Genomic DNA, 20,642 nt, shown 5'->3' with positions numbered 1-20,642 from the left:
ACCGCCACCGCATCAAAGCCCCCAAGTACCGTGTGGGAGACCGAGTCATGCTCGCCACAAGGGACATCCCCTTGAAGACTCTCTCACGCAAACTCTCCCCCCGTTTCGTCGGTCCTTTCACGATAACTAGGATAATCAACCCATGCGCGGTCCGACGACTTCTCCCCTCGTCCATGCGACGGATTCACCCCACTTTCCACGTATCCCAGCTGCGACGCGTCATCAGTTGTCCATCCTCGACCAGACAACGCCTCGTTCCTGCACCTGCGTTTGGACCCGCCTCTACGCACCGACGGACATCACGCCTTTCCGTGATCATCGTCCTGACAGGTTAGAAGCTTTATATGCTGGAGTGTGTGTCTGTTTTGGCAGATAGAGAAGACACCGCAGTATAAAGCTATTATTTTGCAAGCAAAAACATGCTTTGTATATGATGCCTTGGATGCCAGCTGTGCTGCCGGTTTGGGTGTGGTCATGTGACTACATATGGTTACTGTTTTTGCGGCTGATTGGTCAAACAGAGTCATGTGATTGTTGTTGCTGCGTCTGATTCGTAAAATAGCCAAGTGTTAAATCTACCGGCAGCATGTGTAGAATAAAAGGTTAGAAAAGTAACGAGTCGAGTGTAGCCGAATGTAGCGGAATAAGAGTAGCGTTTCTTCCTCACAAATCTACTCAAGTAAAAGTAAAAAGTATGGTGCAGTAAAACTACTCATAGAAGGAAACCTGTTTTACTAAGAACTTATTAAGTACTTGTACATTTCAGGGCTGTAAGCATACTTGTAGAGCATCCATTCATAGAAAGGAAAATGTATATCTTCTTTAAAAAAAAAAAAAAAAGAGTAATATTTTTTTGTCTATCTGCAGTTCCTGTCGATAATAGAGGTCAGAGGAGATGGTCAGACTAGTTCAAGCTATTAGGAAGGTTACAGTAACTTAAACAACCACTGTTTACTGTAAACCTGAGCAACTTACTCTTCTTGGAGGCTGTATTGTAGTCTTCATCTACATTTTCCGTGTAGTGACATTTTCTTTTTCTCATTTTTTATTTCTTCTTCCTAAAGAGCTCCAAAAAATAAGGAGCTGTTCTGAAGTGCTGACATTTAACCATGCAAAATATGCTGAATAATTCAACATGGTGAGACATACAAATGTCAGGAAGGGACCAAGGGGAAGAGGGGAATAAACTCTACCTGAAGAGAGGTAAGGAAAAATAAAGTCAGAAATTAAGTAAGGTTGCCCAGTGAGCTTAGTCGCTAAAATGGTAAAAAAAAATAAAAAATTATAAAAAATAATAATAATAAAAAAGAGGGTGGCATCCTGTTTCATGTTGTGTTAATTAATATTTGGAGTGCTGTTTTGGCTAAGCAAAATTCAATATTACTTGGGGTGCATGTATGACCTGATCAATAGATACAGTTTAATTTTTTTTAATAGAAATTGTCAAAAATTATAAAATTGGTACACATCAACATTTATTACATTCTAGAAAGCCAAAATTCTGCCGAGATTTTTTTTTAGTTTAATTCCTCAACAATATACCTGACCATCCTACTTGAAGAAAGCACATACTGTACATATAAATATTTTACTACAATGAGACAAATCTTTCCTTTAAATCTATACTTGATTTTTCCCCCTTTGCTATCCTTTATTTTTACACTGAGAGTCATGTTTGGATCAAAAGCTTCAGTTTAATAAATGCAGCAGTAAATGCACTGAAGTCTGTCTAAAAAATTCCAGGCTGTGATATTATCATGATTTGATCATCTTTTACCAGTTGCATAGTATAAAACATCAGGCTTCAGCATAATCAATTCAGTTATCTGATACCTTCTGTCATAATGTCCGTAATACACAGTCAGCTGCCCATCATTTTTTTTAAACCTGTAGTTTTCAGACTTATATTTAATAACCAATGGACTATGTGTAAACTGTATATGTATTTGACCATGTGAAGGGTTTTTTGCAGACATTCTTAAAATTTTCTTTGCTCTTGTTACAAGATTGGAGGGAAAGAAAGCAAATAACGGAAACAGGAACCCATGGTGCACAGATGTTGAGTCTGTGTGTGTGTTTGTGTGTGGCATCTGCTCCATCATTGAACACCACATATGGCTTGTATTACCGGTGACCAATTCCAAGAAAGGAAAAAAAAAATCACATAAGAGTTTTATTCGTACATTCAAAGTAAATGAAGCAGCTTCAACTGTTTCTGTGTTACTTTCTATAAGAGGTACACTGGCCATTATCTCTCCTTTTTTGTCAATTGGTATTTTCTACTTTCTCTATTTATCTCCATTTCTTTCTCCCCTTTAGTGATGACTCTCCCTCTCTGTATCTCCTTGTTCATCTTCTTTAGAAAGGAACCCACAAAGCAAAGGTGCATGGGTCATTTTCTTTCTCTGTCTCACTCTCTCATACTTACTCCTTCTCTTCTCTCTATCAGTCTCTTTCAATACAGGGAAATGAATGGTACTTCCAGCACTATCAATCTAATGAGTGTATGTATTTAATTAATATGTGATACACATAATTGAATCAATTTCGTTGTTCTGACATGCCTTCTCTTATTATCATAGAGACTTATCGAATTGCAGTCAAAAATGAATTTGTACAAATAAGTCAGGGCTTAAAAATCCCATTAAGCTAAAAAAAAAAACATATTAGAGAGAGATTTTTAAAAAAAAAACTAACAAAAAAACAACAACAGCTTTTTAAGATTTTTTCTTATTAAAGTGTTTTGTATAGGAGTCGATCTTTAGTCCAATGCCTCAGCTGTTCAGAAGTTCCTTCCACCATCTGGGGACCAGAACAGAGAACAAAGATTTTTATATAATATCTTCCTCCTGGTACATGGGGTTCCTTTTTTTGTTGTTGTTGTCTTTATCAGCAAGCATCTGTGTATGGGAAAGCTTTGTGGTGGATGCAGAACCAGTCATGTGTTTGCATTCTGGATCTAAAAGATGTGCGTGCAGGAAGTTGAGATTGCCTGATCTTGAAACACCTACGTAATTAAGCAACAGAGTGACCACTTTTGGAAAAATGGCTAAATACTCCTGATTTTGTTAGGAGAAACCTTTAGGTTGGCAGCATGAGGAGTTTGCAATGCACGAATTGCCAGATGGTCAAATGTTAAAAGAGGTTTAAAAAAATCTGTTAAATACAGATGTTAAGTCTTTTGCTCTGATTTAGTTTTAGCAAGTTCTCACCTACCTGTAAAGGTCTTTCCCTTCATATAACAACTACAAACCCAGGAGAGAGAGGAGTGACATGCACTTCCTCTGAATGATGCAAACTCAGCCAACCACATCTTTTACAACTTCTCATGCTGTGTAAAAAAACATTATTCTTCTCCTTTCACATGCTTGAGATCACTGATGCATGAATCGAAAATCATGAAAATAATTTATATTTTTATAAAAATCAACTTTACATTTTTACAAATCATATTTAGCTTTATACAAATCATATCAAATCATATTTAACTTTATACAAACCATATTCAACTTTATACAAATCATATTTAATTAATTTGGGGGAGATTAATAATAATAGGGCTTATTTTCCGAAAAATATAAAAGATATTATGCATGTAACAGCTAACCTGCTTGTCCAGTAAATTCATCCCAGTATGTACAAAGTAAGGTGCATTAAACACCAGCTAAGCTCATGTTCAGTGTCAGTACCTAACAAGTAAACCTTAAATGAATTAATACACCATTATATGCTGTTTGTTGGGAATGAATTCATATTTTTTATTTGTTTTATTTGTCAGGCTGTTGCTGTATTTTCTACCTTTAAATAAGGGTTGTTGCTGGTGTTTTTTGTCTGTACATTATGTGCTGACTTTGGGGCATTTCTTTGTTTTAATTAATATATTGCCCTGAGTGCTGTTTGGATTTGTGCAGTCTGCACACACTCATATGTAGAGAACAACTTCCTGAATGCCTGAAAACTCAAATGCCTCATAAATCTAATTTAGCAGAACAAATAAACTAAAATAGTGGGAGATGCAGGAAAACGGGAAGTGAGCCGTCCCCCCAAGCTCAGATCTTTATTTAAAGACCAAAGTCTTCCTGTGGAACAGCTATTTTTCATTAAAGGAGGTCTCTCACACATTCTCTGCTTCCATCTGCCACTTTCTTCTCTCCCGACCGATAGCTGTCAGGAATGGGCATGAGATTTTGAGTTCTAGAGATGTCATGCTTATTATTCAAGTGTGTGGTTAGGAAGATGAAAAAGTGCTTTAAGTCTACAGTACTACAACCCTCCCAAGGTGGGACAGTCAGAAGATAAAAATATTTAAAAACCAAGTTAGAATAAATAAAAATAAATCCCGACAGATAAGTGTTTCCGTTTGTGCACTCAGACGCTGTGTGTGTGTGTGTGTGTGTGTGTGTGTGTGTGTGTGTGTGTGTGTGTGTATGAATCTAAAGTAAACAAATTAACCTGCACTTTACTTTTGAAAAGAATCGCTACAGAGCAGTGTTTCTGTGTGGAGCAGAGAGAAAGAGTGTCTGTGTGTCCGTGAAGGCGAAAGTAGGAGGGGTCTGTGTGTGTGTGTATGTGTTTAGGGGTGCACGGTGTCCAATGACATGCGTGTGCACAAAGACACATAAAGAAATAATAAAAGAGACAATGGATTTTTAGTCTCTCTAATGAGACTTGCTTCTGCTTTATTTATCACGCGCGCTGTACACACACTTCAATTTAATTCAATTTTATTTATATAGCGCTTTTAACAATGGTCATTGTCCCAAACCAGCTTCACAAAAAAAAAAATAATAATAAAGATTTTTTTTTTTTTTTTTTTTTTTTAGAAAAGAAAAGAAAATATTTGGAAGTGTGTATGTGTGAGACAAACACACGCATACAGACACAAAATAAAATGTGTTTTACACACACATGGTCACAGTGTTATAGTAAATAGTACACACGTGCACAGATGTTGATTATACGTGACACTCTGCGTTAAAACAAGAAGCGCATGCAACTTAATTCATAACATTTGTATCATGTGCTTTTTCTGGATTTTTGGTTGATTTTCTGTCTCAATCCTTTACCATAAACTTATGATAAAAATTATAGACCCTTCATTTCTTTGTAAGTGGGCAAACTTAGAAAAGATGTAGGGGATTAAATACTTATTTTCCCCACTGTATACCGTTCAAAGGTTTTAGAACACTTTCTAACTCCATGATGGTTCCTGATTTTTCTTTCTTTCTACATTGTAAAGGAATGCTGGAGGCGTCCGAAAATGCATTAATCTCCTTTGAACAGTTGATATTGAGAAGTTTCTGCTACTTATGCTCTGTAAAGACTTCATAACGCCTCTAATCTGAGGTGCTGTTAATTGATCATTTTTCAGGCTGATAACTCTAAATGAACTTCTCGTCTGCGGCAGAGGTAGGTTTTGGTCTCGCCCTCCTGGGATGGCCTTTCATTATGGTGCTTGACGGATTTTGCAAATGCACTCGACAATACTGTTCTTGCAAGAACTATTACAGAAAAGCTGACCTCTGTGTCTTAAAATAACAACTAACTGTTGTTTTTCTTGTTGTTACGTAATTACCTAATCCCATATGTGTTATTTTATAGTTTTGAAATCCCCAGTATTGTTGTAGAATGTAGAAAATAAATTACTAAACAAAAACATATGTATATAGTTTTTTTATATAGTTTTTTTTAGCAGGGTCTGGATTGATTTCTGGATAAGAAGTTAATAGCAATCTTTAGGCAATTTGCTACACATCATTATACCCAAGATATACAGCTAAAGTCAGAAAGCGGACTGGTGGCTCAGTGGTACTGTAGGTGTTTCGCCTGCCATGCGGAAGGTTTGATTCCCAGCCAGTGCCCAAACCCCAGCCACTGGATGCAGTGCCGGTCCCAAGCCCGGATAAAATAGGAGGGTTGCGTCAGGAAGGGCATCCGGCATAAAAACCTGTGCCAAGTTGTAGTGCGGACTGGGTATTCCGCTGTGGCGACCCCCTTGCCGGGAGCAGCCAAAAGACCAACAGTTCACAGCTAAAGTCAGAGTACAAAATGATAACTTTGGACATTGCTATTGCTGAAGCCTAATATTTTATTTAACCATTTTTTATTGTTTGTTACTTACATTGCTTGTTTGTTTCCTTTTTATGCCATATGCTGTATTTGTTAGTAAGGGTGTTGTCACCATTATCATTATTAATATTTTTTTTTATTTTAGGATTTATAACATTTAGTACATGTAGTGTATGTCTTATATGTGAAGCTAAGACATATAGAAAAAAGATATTATATAGATATTTTATGAGAAAAAAACACTCACCGGCCACTATAATGGTGTAGCGATGACTCAGGAGGATGAGGCTCTGGGTTGTTGATTAGAGGGTCAGGAGTTCAATCTGCTGAGTTGACATTGTTGGGCCCTTGGGCAATGCATTTACCTGTATGCCCATACAAGGGTTGCAAGGGGGAAAAAGGACTTACCCACCAAAAAAGATTATCAATGAGAATGGTTGCTATCTAATATTACCCAAATGAGGATGGGTTCTCTCTTCAGCTGGGTTTCTTTCAATGTTTCTTTCTATTGGCATTTCAGGGAGTTTTCCTTACCACAATCTCTCCTAGCTTGCTCATCAGGGACAATCTGATAATTATAATTTATACATATTACCTCGCACTTTTTAAACCCATTTCCATAATATTTTGATTTTGAACTCCCAGGTGTCCATTAATGCCATAGCCCATCCATACTTCATACGAATGGCCTAATTTTTTTTTTAAGTCACTATAATGGAAACATGTGTAATCCTGCTCATTTATCAAATCAGCCAGTCTGCTGGCAGCAGCAGTGCATTGCATAAAATCATGCAGATACAGGTCAAGGCCTTCAATTCATGTTCATGTCAAACATCACAATAAGGGAGATATTATCTCAATGGCGTTTAAAGTTGCATTATTGTTGCGGTCAGGAGGATTAATTTAAGTATTTCAAACCTCTGATTGCTGATTTTCTGGGATTTTCATACATAACAGTTCTTTTGCCAGAAACTCCTTGTTGTAAGATGAAAGTGACCAGGCAGACTCAAACTTTGGAATGCTTTGGCAACTTAAATAACTGCCATTGCCACTACAGAATACACAAAATATCAAACCCTGAGGCAGATGGGCTGCAACAGCAGAAGACCACATGGGGTTCCATACCTGTCAGCCAAGAACATGAATCTAAGGCTACAATACAGCACAGGCTCAATTGGAAAAAAGACCAGACAATGTTTTTCCAAAAGTGTAGGTGACTGAATAAGGGGGACGTTTCTAATAACATGGACAATCATATACACAATACCTAAATATTCTTTATTTCTAAAAAAAATATATATATATATATATATTGGTAGTAAATGTGATAAAAGGATGGTTGCTACTGTATGAGCACAGGAAATATTAACCTATTAAAATCAGCAGATTTGATTCCAGGCTGTGTGAGATTTCTGCTAATGTTTCCATTTAAATGGACCTCTATATACAGTAAAACAATAAAACAGGAATTATACAGGATTTATGTACCTTCTACTGTATGTTGATCGACCAAATATGCTTTCCAGGAGCAGTTTCTTTCTCTCTTGCTCAGGTTAGGTTAAATGCAATCCAGCCATATACCTACCTAGCTTTGTCATTGGGGTTAAGGGGCTTGTTCAAGGACCAAACAGCAGCTCTATCACAGTCCTGGGATTTAAACTCACAACCACTGAACTACCATCAAAGCGTCTTGGCCCTCTTAGGATGCTTAACAAAGTCACTTGTGAGTCATTCATGCATCTGCAGTTCAGGGCTATACTGTACGCAATGCTAGCAGAGCGTAGGATTTGATTCTGAAAACACGTGACTTAAAATCAATTTTAGTGCCCTGTCCGTGAGGAGTGAGGCAAACAAGGTTATAAAAAGAATGTTGTTTGGGATTTCTTTTTTTCTAAAGGACTTTTTGATATTGGAATCAGGCATGGGACACAGTTGGCCCCAGAGGTTTGTATGACGGCTTGTTTATCTGGATTTTTTTTCCTCACATTTTTACTCTTAGATTTGTTTTTTCTTGAAATGTGTCTCTAAAGCAATTACAGTCGGACTGGATTTAGATTCTGAATTGGCCACACATGGGCTTGCTTCTCTCCTTCTGCCTTTCTCTGTCTCTCTGCCTCTTTCTCCCCATCCCCCAACACTTTTTTGGATGGTAATGATACATTGCCCTCTACTGTTGAAAGAAAGAGGTACACGTTCTGCCCTGAATCTGTCGGCAGAGAATGTCACTGAAGCATTCCCTTGTCAGTGATGTATTCTGTCATGGTGTGATTGTGTGTGTGTGTGCGTGTGTGCGTGTGTGTGTGTGTGTGTGTTTTCCTGTAGAGGTATCTGACAGTGTGCAAGGATGCAGTTAGAACCCAAATGGATGCCACATGGTCACCCATTCCTCTGACAGATTACAATGTATCTTTTTTTCATATTGCATTCATGAGGCTTATGCACTCCTGCGAAGCATGTGTGTATAAATTATTGAAGCTCTTTTTGATGTGTGTGTAAGAAGCCAATGTTACCCAGGACATGAAAGGGTGGATGTAATGATCCAGTGTGTATGCAGTGTATACATTAAAATGTATGCATATGTGTGTTGATGCAGGTGTCTGTGACTGCACAGACTTCACAACTGGTCCCTCTTGTGAGCGTTGTCAGGATGGTTACTATGGGAACGCAGTGACTGGCAGCCCAGGAGACTGCGTGCCCTGCCCATGCCCAGGCCGTACCACATGTGCCCAGGTGCCAGAGACAGGGGAGGTGGTATGTACCAATTGCCCATCAGGACAGAGGGGTGAGTCACAGTTTATTTTTACACTGTTCAGCTCAAAGAATCATGTGTTGGGAAATTCCGGATTTAGTTTTTAACAAAATGCCATAACCTTTTTTTTTTTTTTTTTTTGTATGTGGGTTCAATGAATTTGAAGGAATGAGATGTGAGTTATGTGAAGATGGTTTCTACGGTGACCCACTTGGCTGGCATGGTGAGGTACGGTCGTGTGTAAGGTGCGAGTGTAATGAAAACACAGACCCCAATGCCGTGGGTGTGTGCGATCATGTGACTGGACGCTGCCTCAAATGTATAGGAAACACAGATGGGGACAGATGTGAAAAATGCCAAAGTGGTTACTACGGAAATGCTCTGGATAGGACCCTAAATCCTTCACAAAAATGTCTGCGTGAGTGTGTTCATATTTGTGTGAATATATTTATGTTTATTTTAAAAATATATCCATAATAATAGCAAATAGCAAACTGTTTTTGGTATTAAAAGAAAAAAAAACCAAAATGATATTGTATTGACTCAACTTCAGGGTCAGATTCAGGATAAGATTTCATCCCCAAATTATTGATTATTTTCTGTTACCAACATGCCCAGTTATGTTTTATTCCTTACTTTATTCCTTAATAATAACTTACTGTAAATATTAATTTTAGGTGAAAGTCAAACTGAACTAGACATGTGTGATCTGTAATTTTCAGCCTGTGTCTGTAACCCGGCTGGCACTCTGGGGTCTGTGAATGAGTGTGATCCTCGCACAGGAAGATGTTTGTGCCTGAGGCATGTGACAGGAAGAGACTGTGGACAGTGTGAGTTTGGTTACTTCAACCTGAAGCCAGGGCTTGGCTGTGAGAGGTGAGTTGTGACAAAAAAAGTGTTATTATAATTCAGAAGAATTTTATAATTCATAACACAGACTATAAAAAGAAAAACAATTAGATGAAGAAGATAAAAAAAAAGGCTTGTTGGCTTAAAGCCTTGTTAGGAGGGCGGGGTCAGTAATATAAGATCTCAGTAGTTGTCTAGAATAATGAATAAAATATGACTTAAGATGCAATAGTGGTATTTTTAAGTTGATGTATAAGCACATTTGTCAAGTATACCAGTGCAGCTTTTCACTCACTCACTCACTCATCGTCTATACCGCTTTATCCTGTATTCAGGGTCACTGGGACCTGGAGCCTATCCCAGGAGACTTAGGGCACGAGGCAGGCCAATCCATCGCAGAGCACACTCGTATACACACACTCACAATGCGGTCAATTTGAGAACGCCAATTAGCCTAATCTAAATGACTTTGGACTGTGGAAGGAAACCCACCAAACACGGGGAGAACATGCAAACTTCATGCACACAGAGCCGGGAATCGAACCCAGACCCTGGAGGGAAAGGAGCTTTTCAGGATAGTTAAAAAAGTTTTAAACTAAAAGATCACACAATCAGTAGTTAATAGTTCTAACATTACTTGAAGGAATAAAATAAAAAAAGAAATTGTGAGCTTTTCTTATTTTTTCTAACCAACCTGGGACTTTGGGTTGTGTATAATAACAGAAGACAGACATGAGGGGAGAAACTACCTTTATTTCTTCATATAATCCGCTGCTACAATAAAGCACTTATTCCACTAGTGCTTAGATACTATCAAGGTTCAAAGTTTTTCAGTACGCTTGAGCCATGGTCGCCGGAGCCATGATGTCTCTTTCTCATTTTGATGCCAGGTTATTGCTTCATTTTCAAGGATCAGACATTGTACTGCAGTGGGCTCTGAGCTAACATGGCTGTGATCATTACTCGCAGATGTCAATCGGTTTTACGCCCTCACTCATCAAAGAATTTTAGTCCCAGTTCGACTTGAACGCCCCTTATAAAATTAAGAGTCCCCACATGGGATCACAAAACACAGTTTGGGGAAACCTTTAATCTAGTAACTCAATAATACCTATTCAGCATAAAATATTCAGTTCATGGGTGTTGGTTGTGACGAAAACATACTTATATTATGTGAAAGGACTGATGTCATGTCACATGTCATGTTCTGTTTTAGATTTGCATCACTTTTAATAATGTACTGTAAGCAATATAAATGAACATCTTATCAGACAGCTTTCTTTTACCTCTTTACAGCTGTAACTGCAATCCCACTGGCTCCTCATCCCAGGTGTGTCACCCAATCACAGGCCAGTGTATGTGTCGGACAGGTATCGAGGGCAGAATGTGTGGTGCCTGTCACATGGGATTTTTTGGATTTTCATCCAGAGGCTGCAGAGGTACACAATCTGTTGTGTCTCTCTCTTGTGTCTCTATTCCTCAAATAATACTTTGACTTTACTGAACATTACTGCAGTATACTGCAGCTTACACTACCAGTCTAAAGATTGGACACACCCTCTAAATCAATGGTCTTTCCTGATTTTTATTTCTTTAATATTATAACACAAAGTTTCTGAGGCTGGTAACTCTAAATGAACTTCAAATTCAAATTAAAATTTTTATTTGTCACGTACACAGTCATACACAGTACGATATGCAGTGAAATTCTTTTTCGACTACCAGTGACCTTAAAATAAAAACTTAAACATAAGAATAAATATAAATAAAAGGTAATACGGTAGAAAATAAAGTTAACTGGTAAAATATAAATAATATAGAAATATGAAAGAAGAAAATAGAAATTTGTCCATAAGTTATTTAAAAAATGGCTGAGGTGTGCAAATATGCATAAAGTGACTGACTTCTTAAAGTGTCTTATTATTAAACTGTTTTGTGCAGTGGTCCATAATGAATAGTATAAGTATATAGTGCAAAAATTGTGCATGAGTGTGTCCATACTGTCCATGAATGCCCACTGTTGGATGTAAAAGAGATGATATTAGTGCTGTATTGTGTTGTGGTTGAGAAAAATATTCTTATCCAGAGCGACTTACAATTTTATCTCATTATACATCTGAGCAATTGAGGGTTAAGGGCCTTGCTCAAGGGCCCAACAGTGGCAACTTGTTGGTTGTGGGGTTTGAACCTGGGATCTTCCGAACCGTAGTCCAATACCTTAACCACTGAGCTACCCCTGGCCCCCAAATGGGGGTACTTCTCCTTTGCAGCGGAGGTAAGTTTTGGTCTTATTTTCCTGGGACGGTCTAAATGAGACCCAGTTTCATCATGGTGCTTGATGAGCTTTGCAAGTACAATGAAGTAATTCTGTTCTTGAAAGAAAGGTGACTTAATTACCTAATTTTAGGTTAAGTGTTCTTCTAAAATGTAAAAAATTAACCACTAAACAAAAAACATTGAATTAACATTACATTGAATCATGTGTGTCCAAACTTCAACTGGTACTGTATATGTAAAAATGAAAAGCATTTCAGACAGAAACTAGTAACTATGCAAAAATATCTTAAAACTCTTACTTTGGACTTTCCTGTAGCCTGTAACTGTGACCCAATGGGATCAGTGTCCATGCAGTGCCATGCCAACGGAACGTGCCTGTGTCGCCAAGGTTTTGTGGGTTACAAGTGTGACAAGTGTGAGCTGAATCACTACCAAAACCCATTGACCCACCAGTGTGAGGAGTGCCCTGTGTGCTACAGTCTCATCAGAGACCAGGTACAGTAGGTGTGTGTATGCGCATGCGTGCATGCATGTGTGTCCATGCGAGTCTTAGATTTTACAAAAACAAATACATTATTGTTTAAAATAAGATAAGAATCTTATCAGATGGAAGAGGGAGAGAAAATTCAAATTTATTTTAACAGGAATTTTACACAGGCAGACAACCAAAAATATCAACTCTTGATAGTTAAACACTTTGCATAATACTGTATAAAATATAAATGTAGAACAGGTAATAAAATCATCAGAGAAGTCAGGAATAATAAGGTGATTGGTAAGAAATTGCAACTATATTGAGTAAAAAAATTAAACAGGAATAAAACTGTAAATGAAAGAATTAAAAAGTAAATGTGAATATAGTGTTCAGGGGACTGCAACCACTTTTGGCACTGCAGAGTATCGTTTGCAGGTTCTGTGCCAAATATCTCTGTACTTCTGTATGACTTTGTAAATACATGTGTAACATGCAAATTGGGAAAAAATGCAGGTCTTTTAAAATAAGTAAAAAAGTATTCATACCCCTTGAACCCCTTGAACTTGTATTTTTTGGATCGACATCCTGTTGGAAGGTCTGCCCCAGTCTCAGGTCTTTTGCACTCTGGATGGATTTTCTTCTAAGATTGCCCTGTATTTGGCTCAATCTATCTTTCCATCATCTCTGACCAGCTTTCCCTGTCCCTGCTGAAAAAAGCCTCTCCACAACATGATGCTGCCACCATCATGCACAGTGTTAGTTTTTCCCCAACCATAGCATTTTGGTCAAGAAGGTACATTTTGGTCTAATCTGACCAGAGAAACTACAACTTGCTGTGTCCTCCACATGGCCTGTCGCAAACTGCAAATCGGAGTTCTTATGGCTTACTTTCAACAATGGCTTTATTCTTGCCACTATTCCATTAATGCAAGATTTGGTGCACGATTAATTGTTGTCCTGTGCACAGATTTTGCCTGAGCTGTGGATATCTGTAGCTTCTCCAGAGTTACCATGGGCCTCTTGGGTGCTTCTCTTTGCTCTCTTTGCTCAGCCTGTCAGTTCAGTTGGACAGCCCTGTCTTGGTAGATTTGGTGATAGATTAAACAATGCTCCATGAGATGTTCAAATGATTTTTTTTATAACATAACACTGATTTAAACTACTCCACAACTAACTATCCCTGACCTATCTGATGTGTCCCTTGGGATTCAGGATGCAGTTTGTTTACTAATGTTTTCTAACAAACCCTTACAGAACAGCTGTATTTATACTAAGATTAAATTACACACAGGTGGACTTTAATTATGTGATTTCTGAAGGCAATTGGTTCCATTGGATTTTAGTTAGGGGTGTCAGAGTAAAGCCAGCTGAATACAGACATCTTCAGCATTTGGCAGACACCCTTATCCAAAGCAACTAATGTTTTTATTTCCGAGCAGTTTAAGGGTAAAAGGACCCAACAGGAGATACTTGGCAATGGTGAGGTTCAGACCTGGGACCTTCTGGACTGTAGGCCAATGCCCTAACCACTGATGCCAATGCCCTAACCCATGCATACAAATGATGAATTTTATCATTATCAAAACTATTTATCATTTTCTTTCCGCTGAATAACTATGTGCCACTTTGTGTTGATCTAACAAACAAAATCCCACTAAAATACATTTACATTTGTAATTTTACGGTGACAAAATGTGAAAAAGTTTAAGGCATATGAATACTATTGCAAGAAGCGGTATGTATTACTCCTCCTTCCTTGGGGTTCGCCATACTGGGGAGAGAGAAGCTGCCTGTCCAAAAAAACACTTAACAGTTAACAGAGCTGGTATACTAAAGCAGAATAAATGGAAATATAAAGAGAAATTTATAGGAATTACAAGACTAACTGTCACTAACTGTGGTTAAATAAAGAAAGATACCATAAGTGCCTTTCTGAAGAGTTTTGCCGAAACTGCTGACCTAATGGGAGGTTTACAGAGAATGGTCCTAAAAGAGAAAATATCCAGTAAGTGGCAGTTCACTTGGTAAAAATGCCATGTTGATGTAAGAGGTCAGAGGAGAATGGTCAGAATGGTTCAGACTGATACTCAAATGACCACCACAGTCACCAGATCACAATCCCATAGAGCACCTGTACAGGAGATTCAAACAATAAATGTACAGCAAACAAATCTGCAGCAACTGCATGATGCTATCATGCTAATATGGATCACAATCTCTACGGACAGTTTTTACCACCCTTTTAATTTTATGCCATGAAGGATGGCAGTTCTGAGGGCAAAAGGTGGTCCAACAAAGTACTAAGGTAGCAAGTTGTACTTATTTAAATGGCCCTTGAGTGAATTTCTCTGTATATTCCCATATGTTTGAACATTCCATATCAAACAGAGTCTGTAAGGCGAACAAATTGTTTATTTTTAATATGATCTATAAGCAGTACTGCACAAGCAAGAGTGTAGATATACTGAACATTGGTACATCTGTATATCGCCAGTGGCCGATTTTAAGAAACTTTTATATCCTTTTAAGATCACAAGGTTTTTCTTGTAAAATGTTAATGTTAAGGATTTTCTCTAACCCACAGTCCATAGCATGTTGCAAGTGAGTTATTGTATCCGTAAGAGATTGTATTTTTGTGAGCTTCCAGTACCTTGTCCCAAAGACAAAGTTGATGACAGTAAGAGTGAGCAACATAAAATTTTCAACAGAGATTAAGCAATGTGTTATATAACAATGAAAGAGAGTGGTGATGGTAGCATGTTTTTTTCGATCCCCTGGGAAACATTATGCATGTTTTTTGGTTTAACATTTGTCCTCGCTTGCCAGGCAAAAGGCATAAGTTTGCTTACTGGCTGATGGAGCAAACTCAGCCATTAAGGTTGCACAAGCCAACACACTCTTTGTGCCAGTCCCAAGCCCATATAAAATGACAGGGTTGCCTTTGGATGGCATCTGGCAGAAAAAACTTGTGCCGAATCAAAACTGTAAATCATAAATGATCCACTGTGATAAACCCTAATTGGAGAGGCCAGATGAAATACCAAAAATGCTAAAATAAACAGAAATGATGAATAATTAAATAAAGTTTTAGTTTAGTGATATTTCTTGTCACTACACCCAAACATTATTTTTGTTCATTCTTCTTCTTGCTCTACTGTAAGTCAAAGGGCATGACTAAACTAATGCAGTGTTCAAGGCTGTTTATCATTGCTAGAACATTGCATATTGGATATTAAAATATTTTATTTATTCTAATTATTTAAAAATCCAACTATAAATCATTAAAATGCTTGATGTCTCTATGTGTCATTAATAGATAAAACCCTGTAATTGTTGGCAAATTTTCTGTGGTATAAGTGAAATAACACACTTCAGTCCATGTTGCAATGCAAAAATATTTTTTCTTGGGAATATTTGGGCCGAATTTACATGAAATGTTTGTGTGGGAGGAGAGGGAAGGTCAAGCTCACAACAATGCAAACTCATTTCATAAATTAAAAAATCTATATTTTATTTGCAATATGTATATAAAATGACATGTTCCAAGCCTTTTTACAGCTTTCAGGCTTCATAGCTTAGATAATATTCAGATTTTTTGATGCTGTTAGACACAACCATACTGTACTGTACGTGAACGTGACTCATACAAGCTGCGTGACAGTATTGCAAAAACCTCTGAACCATCATTGTACGCATTCAGTCCTTTATCTCTGTCTCCCGCCTGTGTATTCTAGCTTCCCACTTTACTGTTCTGATCCCACTATCATATCTTGCCAAGAGTGCTTTCCAACCAAGCTCAATTTACTTCTAATAGTAGAAAATTACTGAGGCATGTAGGATTATTTCTCCATTCAAACAGAAAGCCAATGCCAAGGTGGTTTGTGTTTGCCAAACAGGAATACGACGCTAGAGAAACAACTTGACTGGAGTCCACCTGTGCATAACTGAATTTTTTGGACATAATTAGAAAAGGCACACCTGACTATATACAGTTACAGTCACGTTCATACATTTTGAAAGAAATATTTGAAATAATACATTAGGCCACAGTGGTTTCGAAATTAAACACTCACATCAGAAAAGTTAATACTTTCAGCTTTTATTTAAAAGATTTACAGCTGTTTTTATTACACATTCATTTTGGGAGCTCATAAATAATAGAACAAACTAAAATAATTACAAATGTAAGGACTGATTTTAATACTTAAAATGAATGCAGTCAATGACTGCCTGAAGTCTGGACCAATTAACATGACCGAATTTTTTATTTAGGAAATTTAAATTACAGCTGAAAGTCCACTTACAGAGGACAATTGGCAAACTATGGACCTCTCTGTAAGGTTCCAAAATGTATGGACTTCACTGTAAGGTCTCACAATAGATGTTGCATGTCAGAGTGAAAAAAAGCCTGTCAAAATGAAAATCCATAAAAACAGAAGGTGAGACAGGATGGTGTCAAGACACAGACCTTGGTATGAGGCGCCGTATAGGGCTTAAATCAAACTTTACTCACGCACACACATATGAAACACTTGCATACACATATATGAAACACTCACACATACATATATACTACTAACTGCTCAAACAACTACATATGAAACACTTGCATACACATATATGAAACACTCACACATACATATATACTACTAACTGCTCAAACAACTACATATGAAATGCGCGCGCACATACATACATACTTTCCGCGCACATACATACATACTTTCCGCGCACATACATACATACTTTTCACGCACATACATACATACTTTCCGCGCACATACATACATACATACTTTCCGCGCACACGCACGCACACACACACATAAATACTTTCTGTGCACGCGCACAAAGCCAACTGTAGCGGTGTAGGGAACGAGTGAACAACGGATCTTTAGTTTAGCGGAAAAGGGAATGGATAATTTCCTATAAGTCATTACATATCGCTGGAGTGTGAAAAAATTTTACTCGAAAAAGAATTTATATTCTTATTATAATTATTATCGAGGCGAGGACATCATATAAATAGGACACAATAATTTACATTTTGATTTAATAAAGAAACCATTCGTATTATATAGGCTAGTAATCTGTAAAAATAAATAAATAAATAATACGTTTTATATTTTTTTATGGTATCAGTTTTTGTTTCAATAAATAATCTATATTTAATGTCCGTAGCGTGAAATTTCCACAGCAGCAGGTATCCGAGGTGCTTGTGTTACCATGGTAACGCAAGGAGGAAGTGACGTTGCATGGTGTTCTGAATGGTGGAATTTTGTAGAGTGAAGTTCCCTTTTCAGACATTTCCTGCGCAGGGAGTAGGGTGTAGGGAGTAGTCATTTCAATGTATATGAACTTCATTCTCCCTGATTAGTAGTAGCGTTTCTTAAATAGACCGTTAATGGACAGTTTAGAAGACAACGAGTGATTTATTTATCACCACAAAAGTGGGTGATATGGGGGGTCGGAACAATGTTTGTCCCGTGGGATTCCGATGAGTTGTTCATATTAGCGAAGGCGAGGAAACACATTTCACAAAACAGTATTTCTTTCTGTTGTAGGATCCGACATATTAGCCACAGATTTCGTGCTTTAATTTTCTTTTTGCAAATCATCACCTGCGTTTTCTGCCGCTGAAATATTCAGACATTATGTGGATAGTTCTGAATATGTGATTGAGCAGTGATGATACAAACCAGTACTACCATTCAGGGAGAATGAAGCGACAAGTCCGTCTACACTGAAATGCCTTCCGGTTACACTGAAATGCCTTCCTTTTACACTGAAATGCCTTCCGGTTACACTGAAATGCCTTCCGGTTACACTGAGAATCTCATAGGTGAATGTGCGAGAAGAGTTTGTATGTGTGTGCGCGGAAAGTATGTATGTGTGTGCGCGGAAAGTATGTATGTGTGTGCGTGAAAAGTATGTATGTGTGTGCGCGGAAAGTATGTATGTGTGTGCGCGGAAAGTATGTATGTATGTGCGCGGAAAGTATGTATGTGTGTGCGCGCGCATTTCATATGTAGTTGTTTGAGCAGTTAGTAGTATATATGTATGTGTGAGTGTTTCATATATGTGTATGCAAGTGTTTCATATGTGTGTGCATGAATAAAGTTTGATTTAAGCCCTATACGGCGCCTCATACCTTGGAAAGGATAGCCTCTATCATTTTCAAATAGAAGCGATTTGGAACAACCAATAGTGTTCCCAGATTTGGCCACCCAGCCAAATTGAGTAGTTAGGGATAAAAGGCCTTTGTCAGAAAGGTAGCTAAGAACCCATGGGTCACTACAAATGAGATCCAGTGACCCTTGTGGAGATGGGAGAGGCCTCGATGTTAGACAGAAGTTCTCAGTAAAAGCATGTGACAGCCATCTAGGGGTCTACCAAAAATCCCCTCAAAGACTCTCAGATCATGTGAAACAAAATCAGCTTGTCTGATTCCACAAACATTTAATTATTATGAATTAGGAAATTAGGCATTGTGCAAAACCTAATTAAAATCATCCCTACAGTCAAACATCTCTACAGTGGTCACAGCATCATGCTGTGAAGTTATTTTTTTCTGCAACTGAGACTGGGAGGTTAGAATCAGAGGGGGAGAAAGATGCTAAAAAATAAAGATCTATCCTGAGTAAAAATCTTCTCCAGAGTGCTCATGGTCTCAGACAGGGCAACATTTTACATTTCTACAAGACAGCAATCCGAAGCATGCCACCATAACAATCCAAGAGACAGGTGTGCCAAGCTTGTAGAATGATCCACAAGCAGATTGAAGGCTGTCATTGCTGCCAAAGGTGCTTTAGCCAAGTACTAAGTGATGGGTCTGAATATTTATTTTAATGATATTTTTTTTAAAGGAATTAACAAAACACTCAAACATTTTTATTAGTTTGTCATTGTGGTGTATTGTGCATAAAATGATGAGGGGGAAAAGGATCAATGTCTTTTAGGGTGATGGTGAAACAAAAAAAAATATTTTCCTAATATTAAAATATAAATGTAGTTTCTTCAGCTATGTGGAAAGTGTTAAACCAAACGTTAATCATTAATCACCATTATCTCAATCATCTCAATGACTATTTAGAATGCAATAATGTATTTCACAACCAACTGACTTAGGAAGGTGAACTAAAATAAATCTGTTAACATGTCTGAATAACAGTACCTCAGTAACATTCACCTCAGATCTAATTATCTTCTGCTTAAAACTATCAACAGGGAAACTACACAGCTATTAAAATTAGGCCAAAGTAAGGAACATAAATCAAGTCTCAGGTAAAGGGACATTCTTTTACTGATCTACCATTTTCTTTACACCTTCACTCTTTACATACAGTATGTGGACTATGGTAGTATGGCGAATATTTCTATTAATATAATTATTGATTCCTGTATGTTATCTAAGGAAGTAATTACAGAAACACCTACAGTACTACACACAGTAGATGATTTACATAAACAGATGAATACAAATTAAAAAGATTACATAAAATAGAAGGTATGGTTAATGTTATGGTTAAATATATAAATATAAGTTTTATGTGTAGAGGGTTGTAAGGAGTCTCTAGTGTCTAGTGTCTGGAAAGAAGGACAATGCCATTTCAGAGTAAATTACAGATTTTGTACTTTATGAAAAACATAAAGATTTCACAGCATTTATTGTAACAACAAATACAAAGTATGATGCATTTTATTAATTAATACAAATTGTAATTATTATCAAATTGCTCTGGTACATGAATAAAACAATTTGGGACATGTTTTAAAAATGAAAATTAACCTTCGGGTTGGAAGAATGAATTCCATTCATTTTGGGCATTATCATATCACCCTGTTATATAACTGTAATGTTACAGCATGCAAGTGAAACCCGTGTCTGAATTTATGATATATGAACATTTATGAACAATTTAAATTGTACAACTATGCACTAGAAGATTAGATACACCTTTATTTGTCCCACAGTGGGGAAATTTCTTAATTTATCTCATTATACAGCTAAGTAGTTGAGGGTTAAGGGCCTTGCCAAAAGTTAAGGACCCAAAAGTGATAACTTGGTGGTCATGGGATTTAAACCTGGGACCTTCCAAATCGTAGTCCAATGGCTTAACCTTTGATCTATCCCTGAAACACTGGAATAAGGGGCAATTTTAATTCACAGATTCTAACATAATTTTTAAAAACATTACTTTAAGTGCTTAACTAGATGCCCTG

At 37.4% G+C, this 20,642-nt stretch overlaps 1 protein-coding gene across 2 annotated transcripts in view; it reads left to right on the top strand.

The window, feature by feature from the left end:
* Positions 1 to 20,642, top strand: part of lamc3 (laminin, gamma 3) — a 132,362-nt gene that overhangs the window by 89,516 nt on the left and 22,204 nt on the right. For both annotated transcript variants that reach the window (XM_053485271.1, XM_053485272.1), the window contains exons 13-17: positions 8,663 to 8,851; positions 8,985 to 9,236; positions 9,541 to 9,694; positions 10,964 to 11,106; positions 12,261 to 12,439. In XM_053485271.1, coding sequence (XP_053341246.1) covers positions 8,663 to 8,851; positions 8,985 to 9,236; positions 9,541 to 9,694; positions 10,964 to 11,106; positions 12,261 to 12,439 — 917 coding nt within the window. The remainder of the gene's footprint in view (positions 1 to 8,662; positions 8,852 to 8,984; positions 9,237 to 9,540; positions 9,695 to 10,963; positions 11,107 to 12,260; positions 12,440 to 20,642) is intronic.

The sequence above is a fragment of the Clarias gariepinus genome, chromosome 24 (genome assembly GCF_024256425.1).
Source record: "Clarias gariepinus isolate MV-2021 ecotype Netherlands chromosome 24, CGAR_prim_01v2, whole genome shotgun sequence".
Taxonomy (NCBI): domain Eukaryota; kingdom Metazoa; phylum Chordata; class Actinopteri; order Siluriformes; family Clariidae; genus Clarias; species Clarias gariepinus.
Note: the sequence above shows the minus strand (reverse complement) of the source record. Positions and strands in the feature narration are given on the sequence as shown.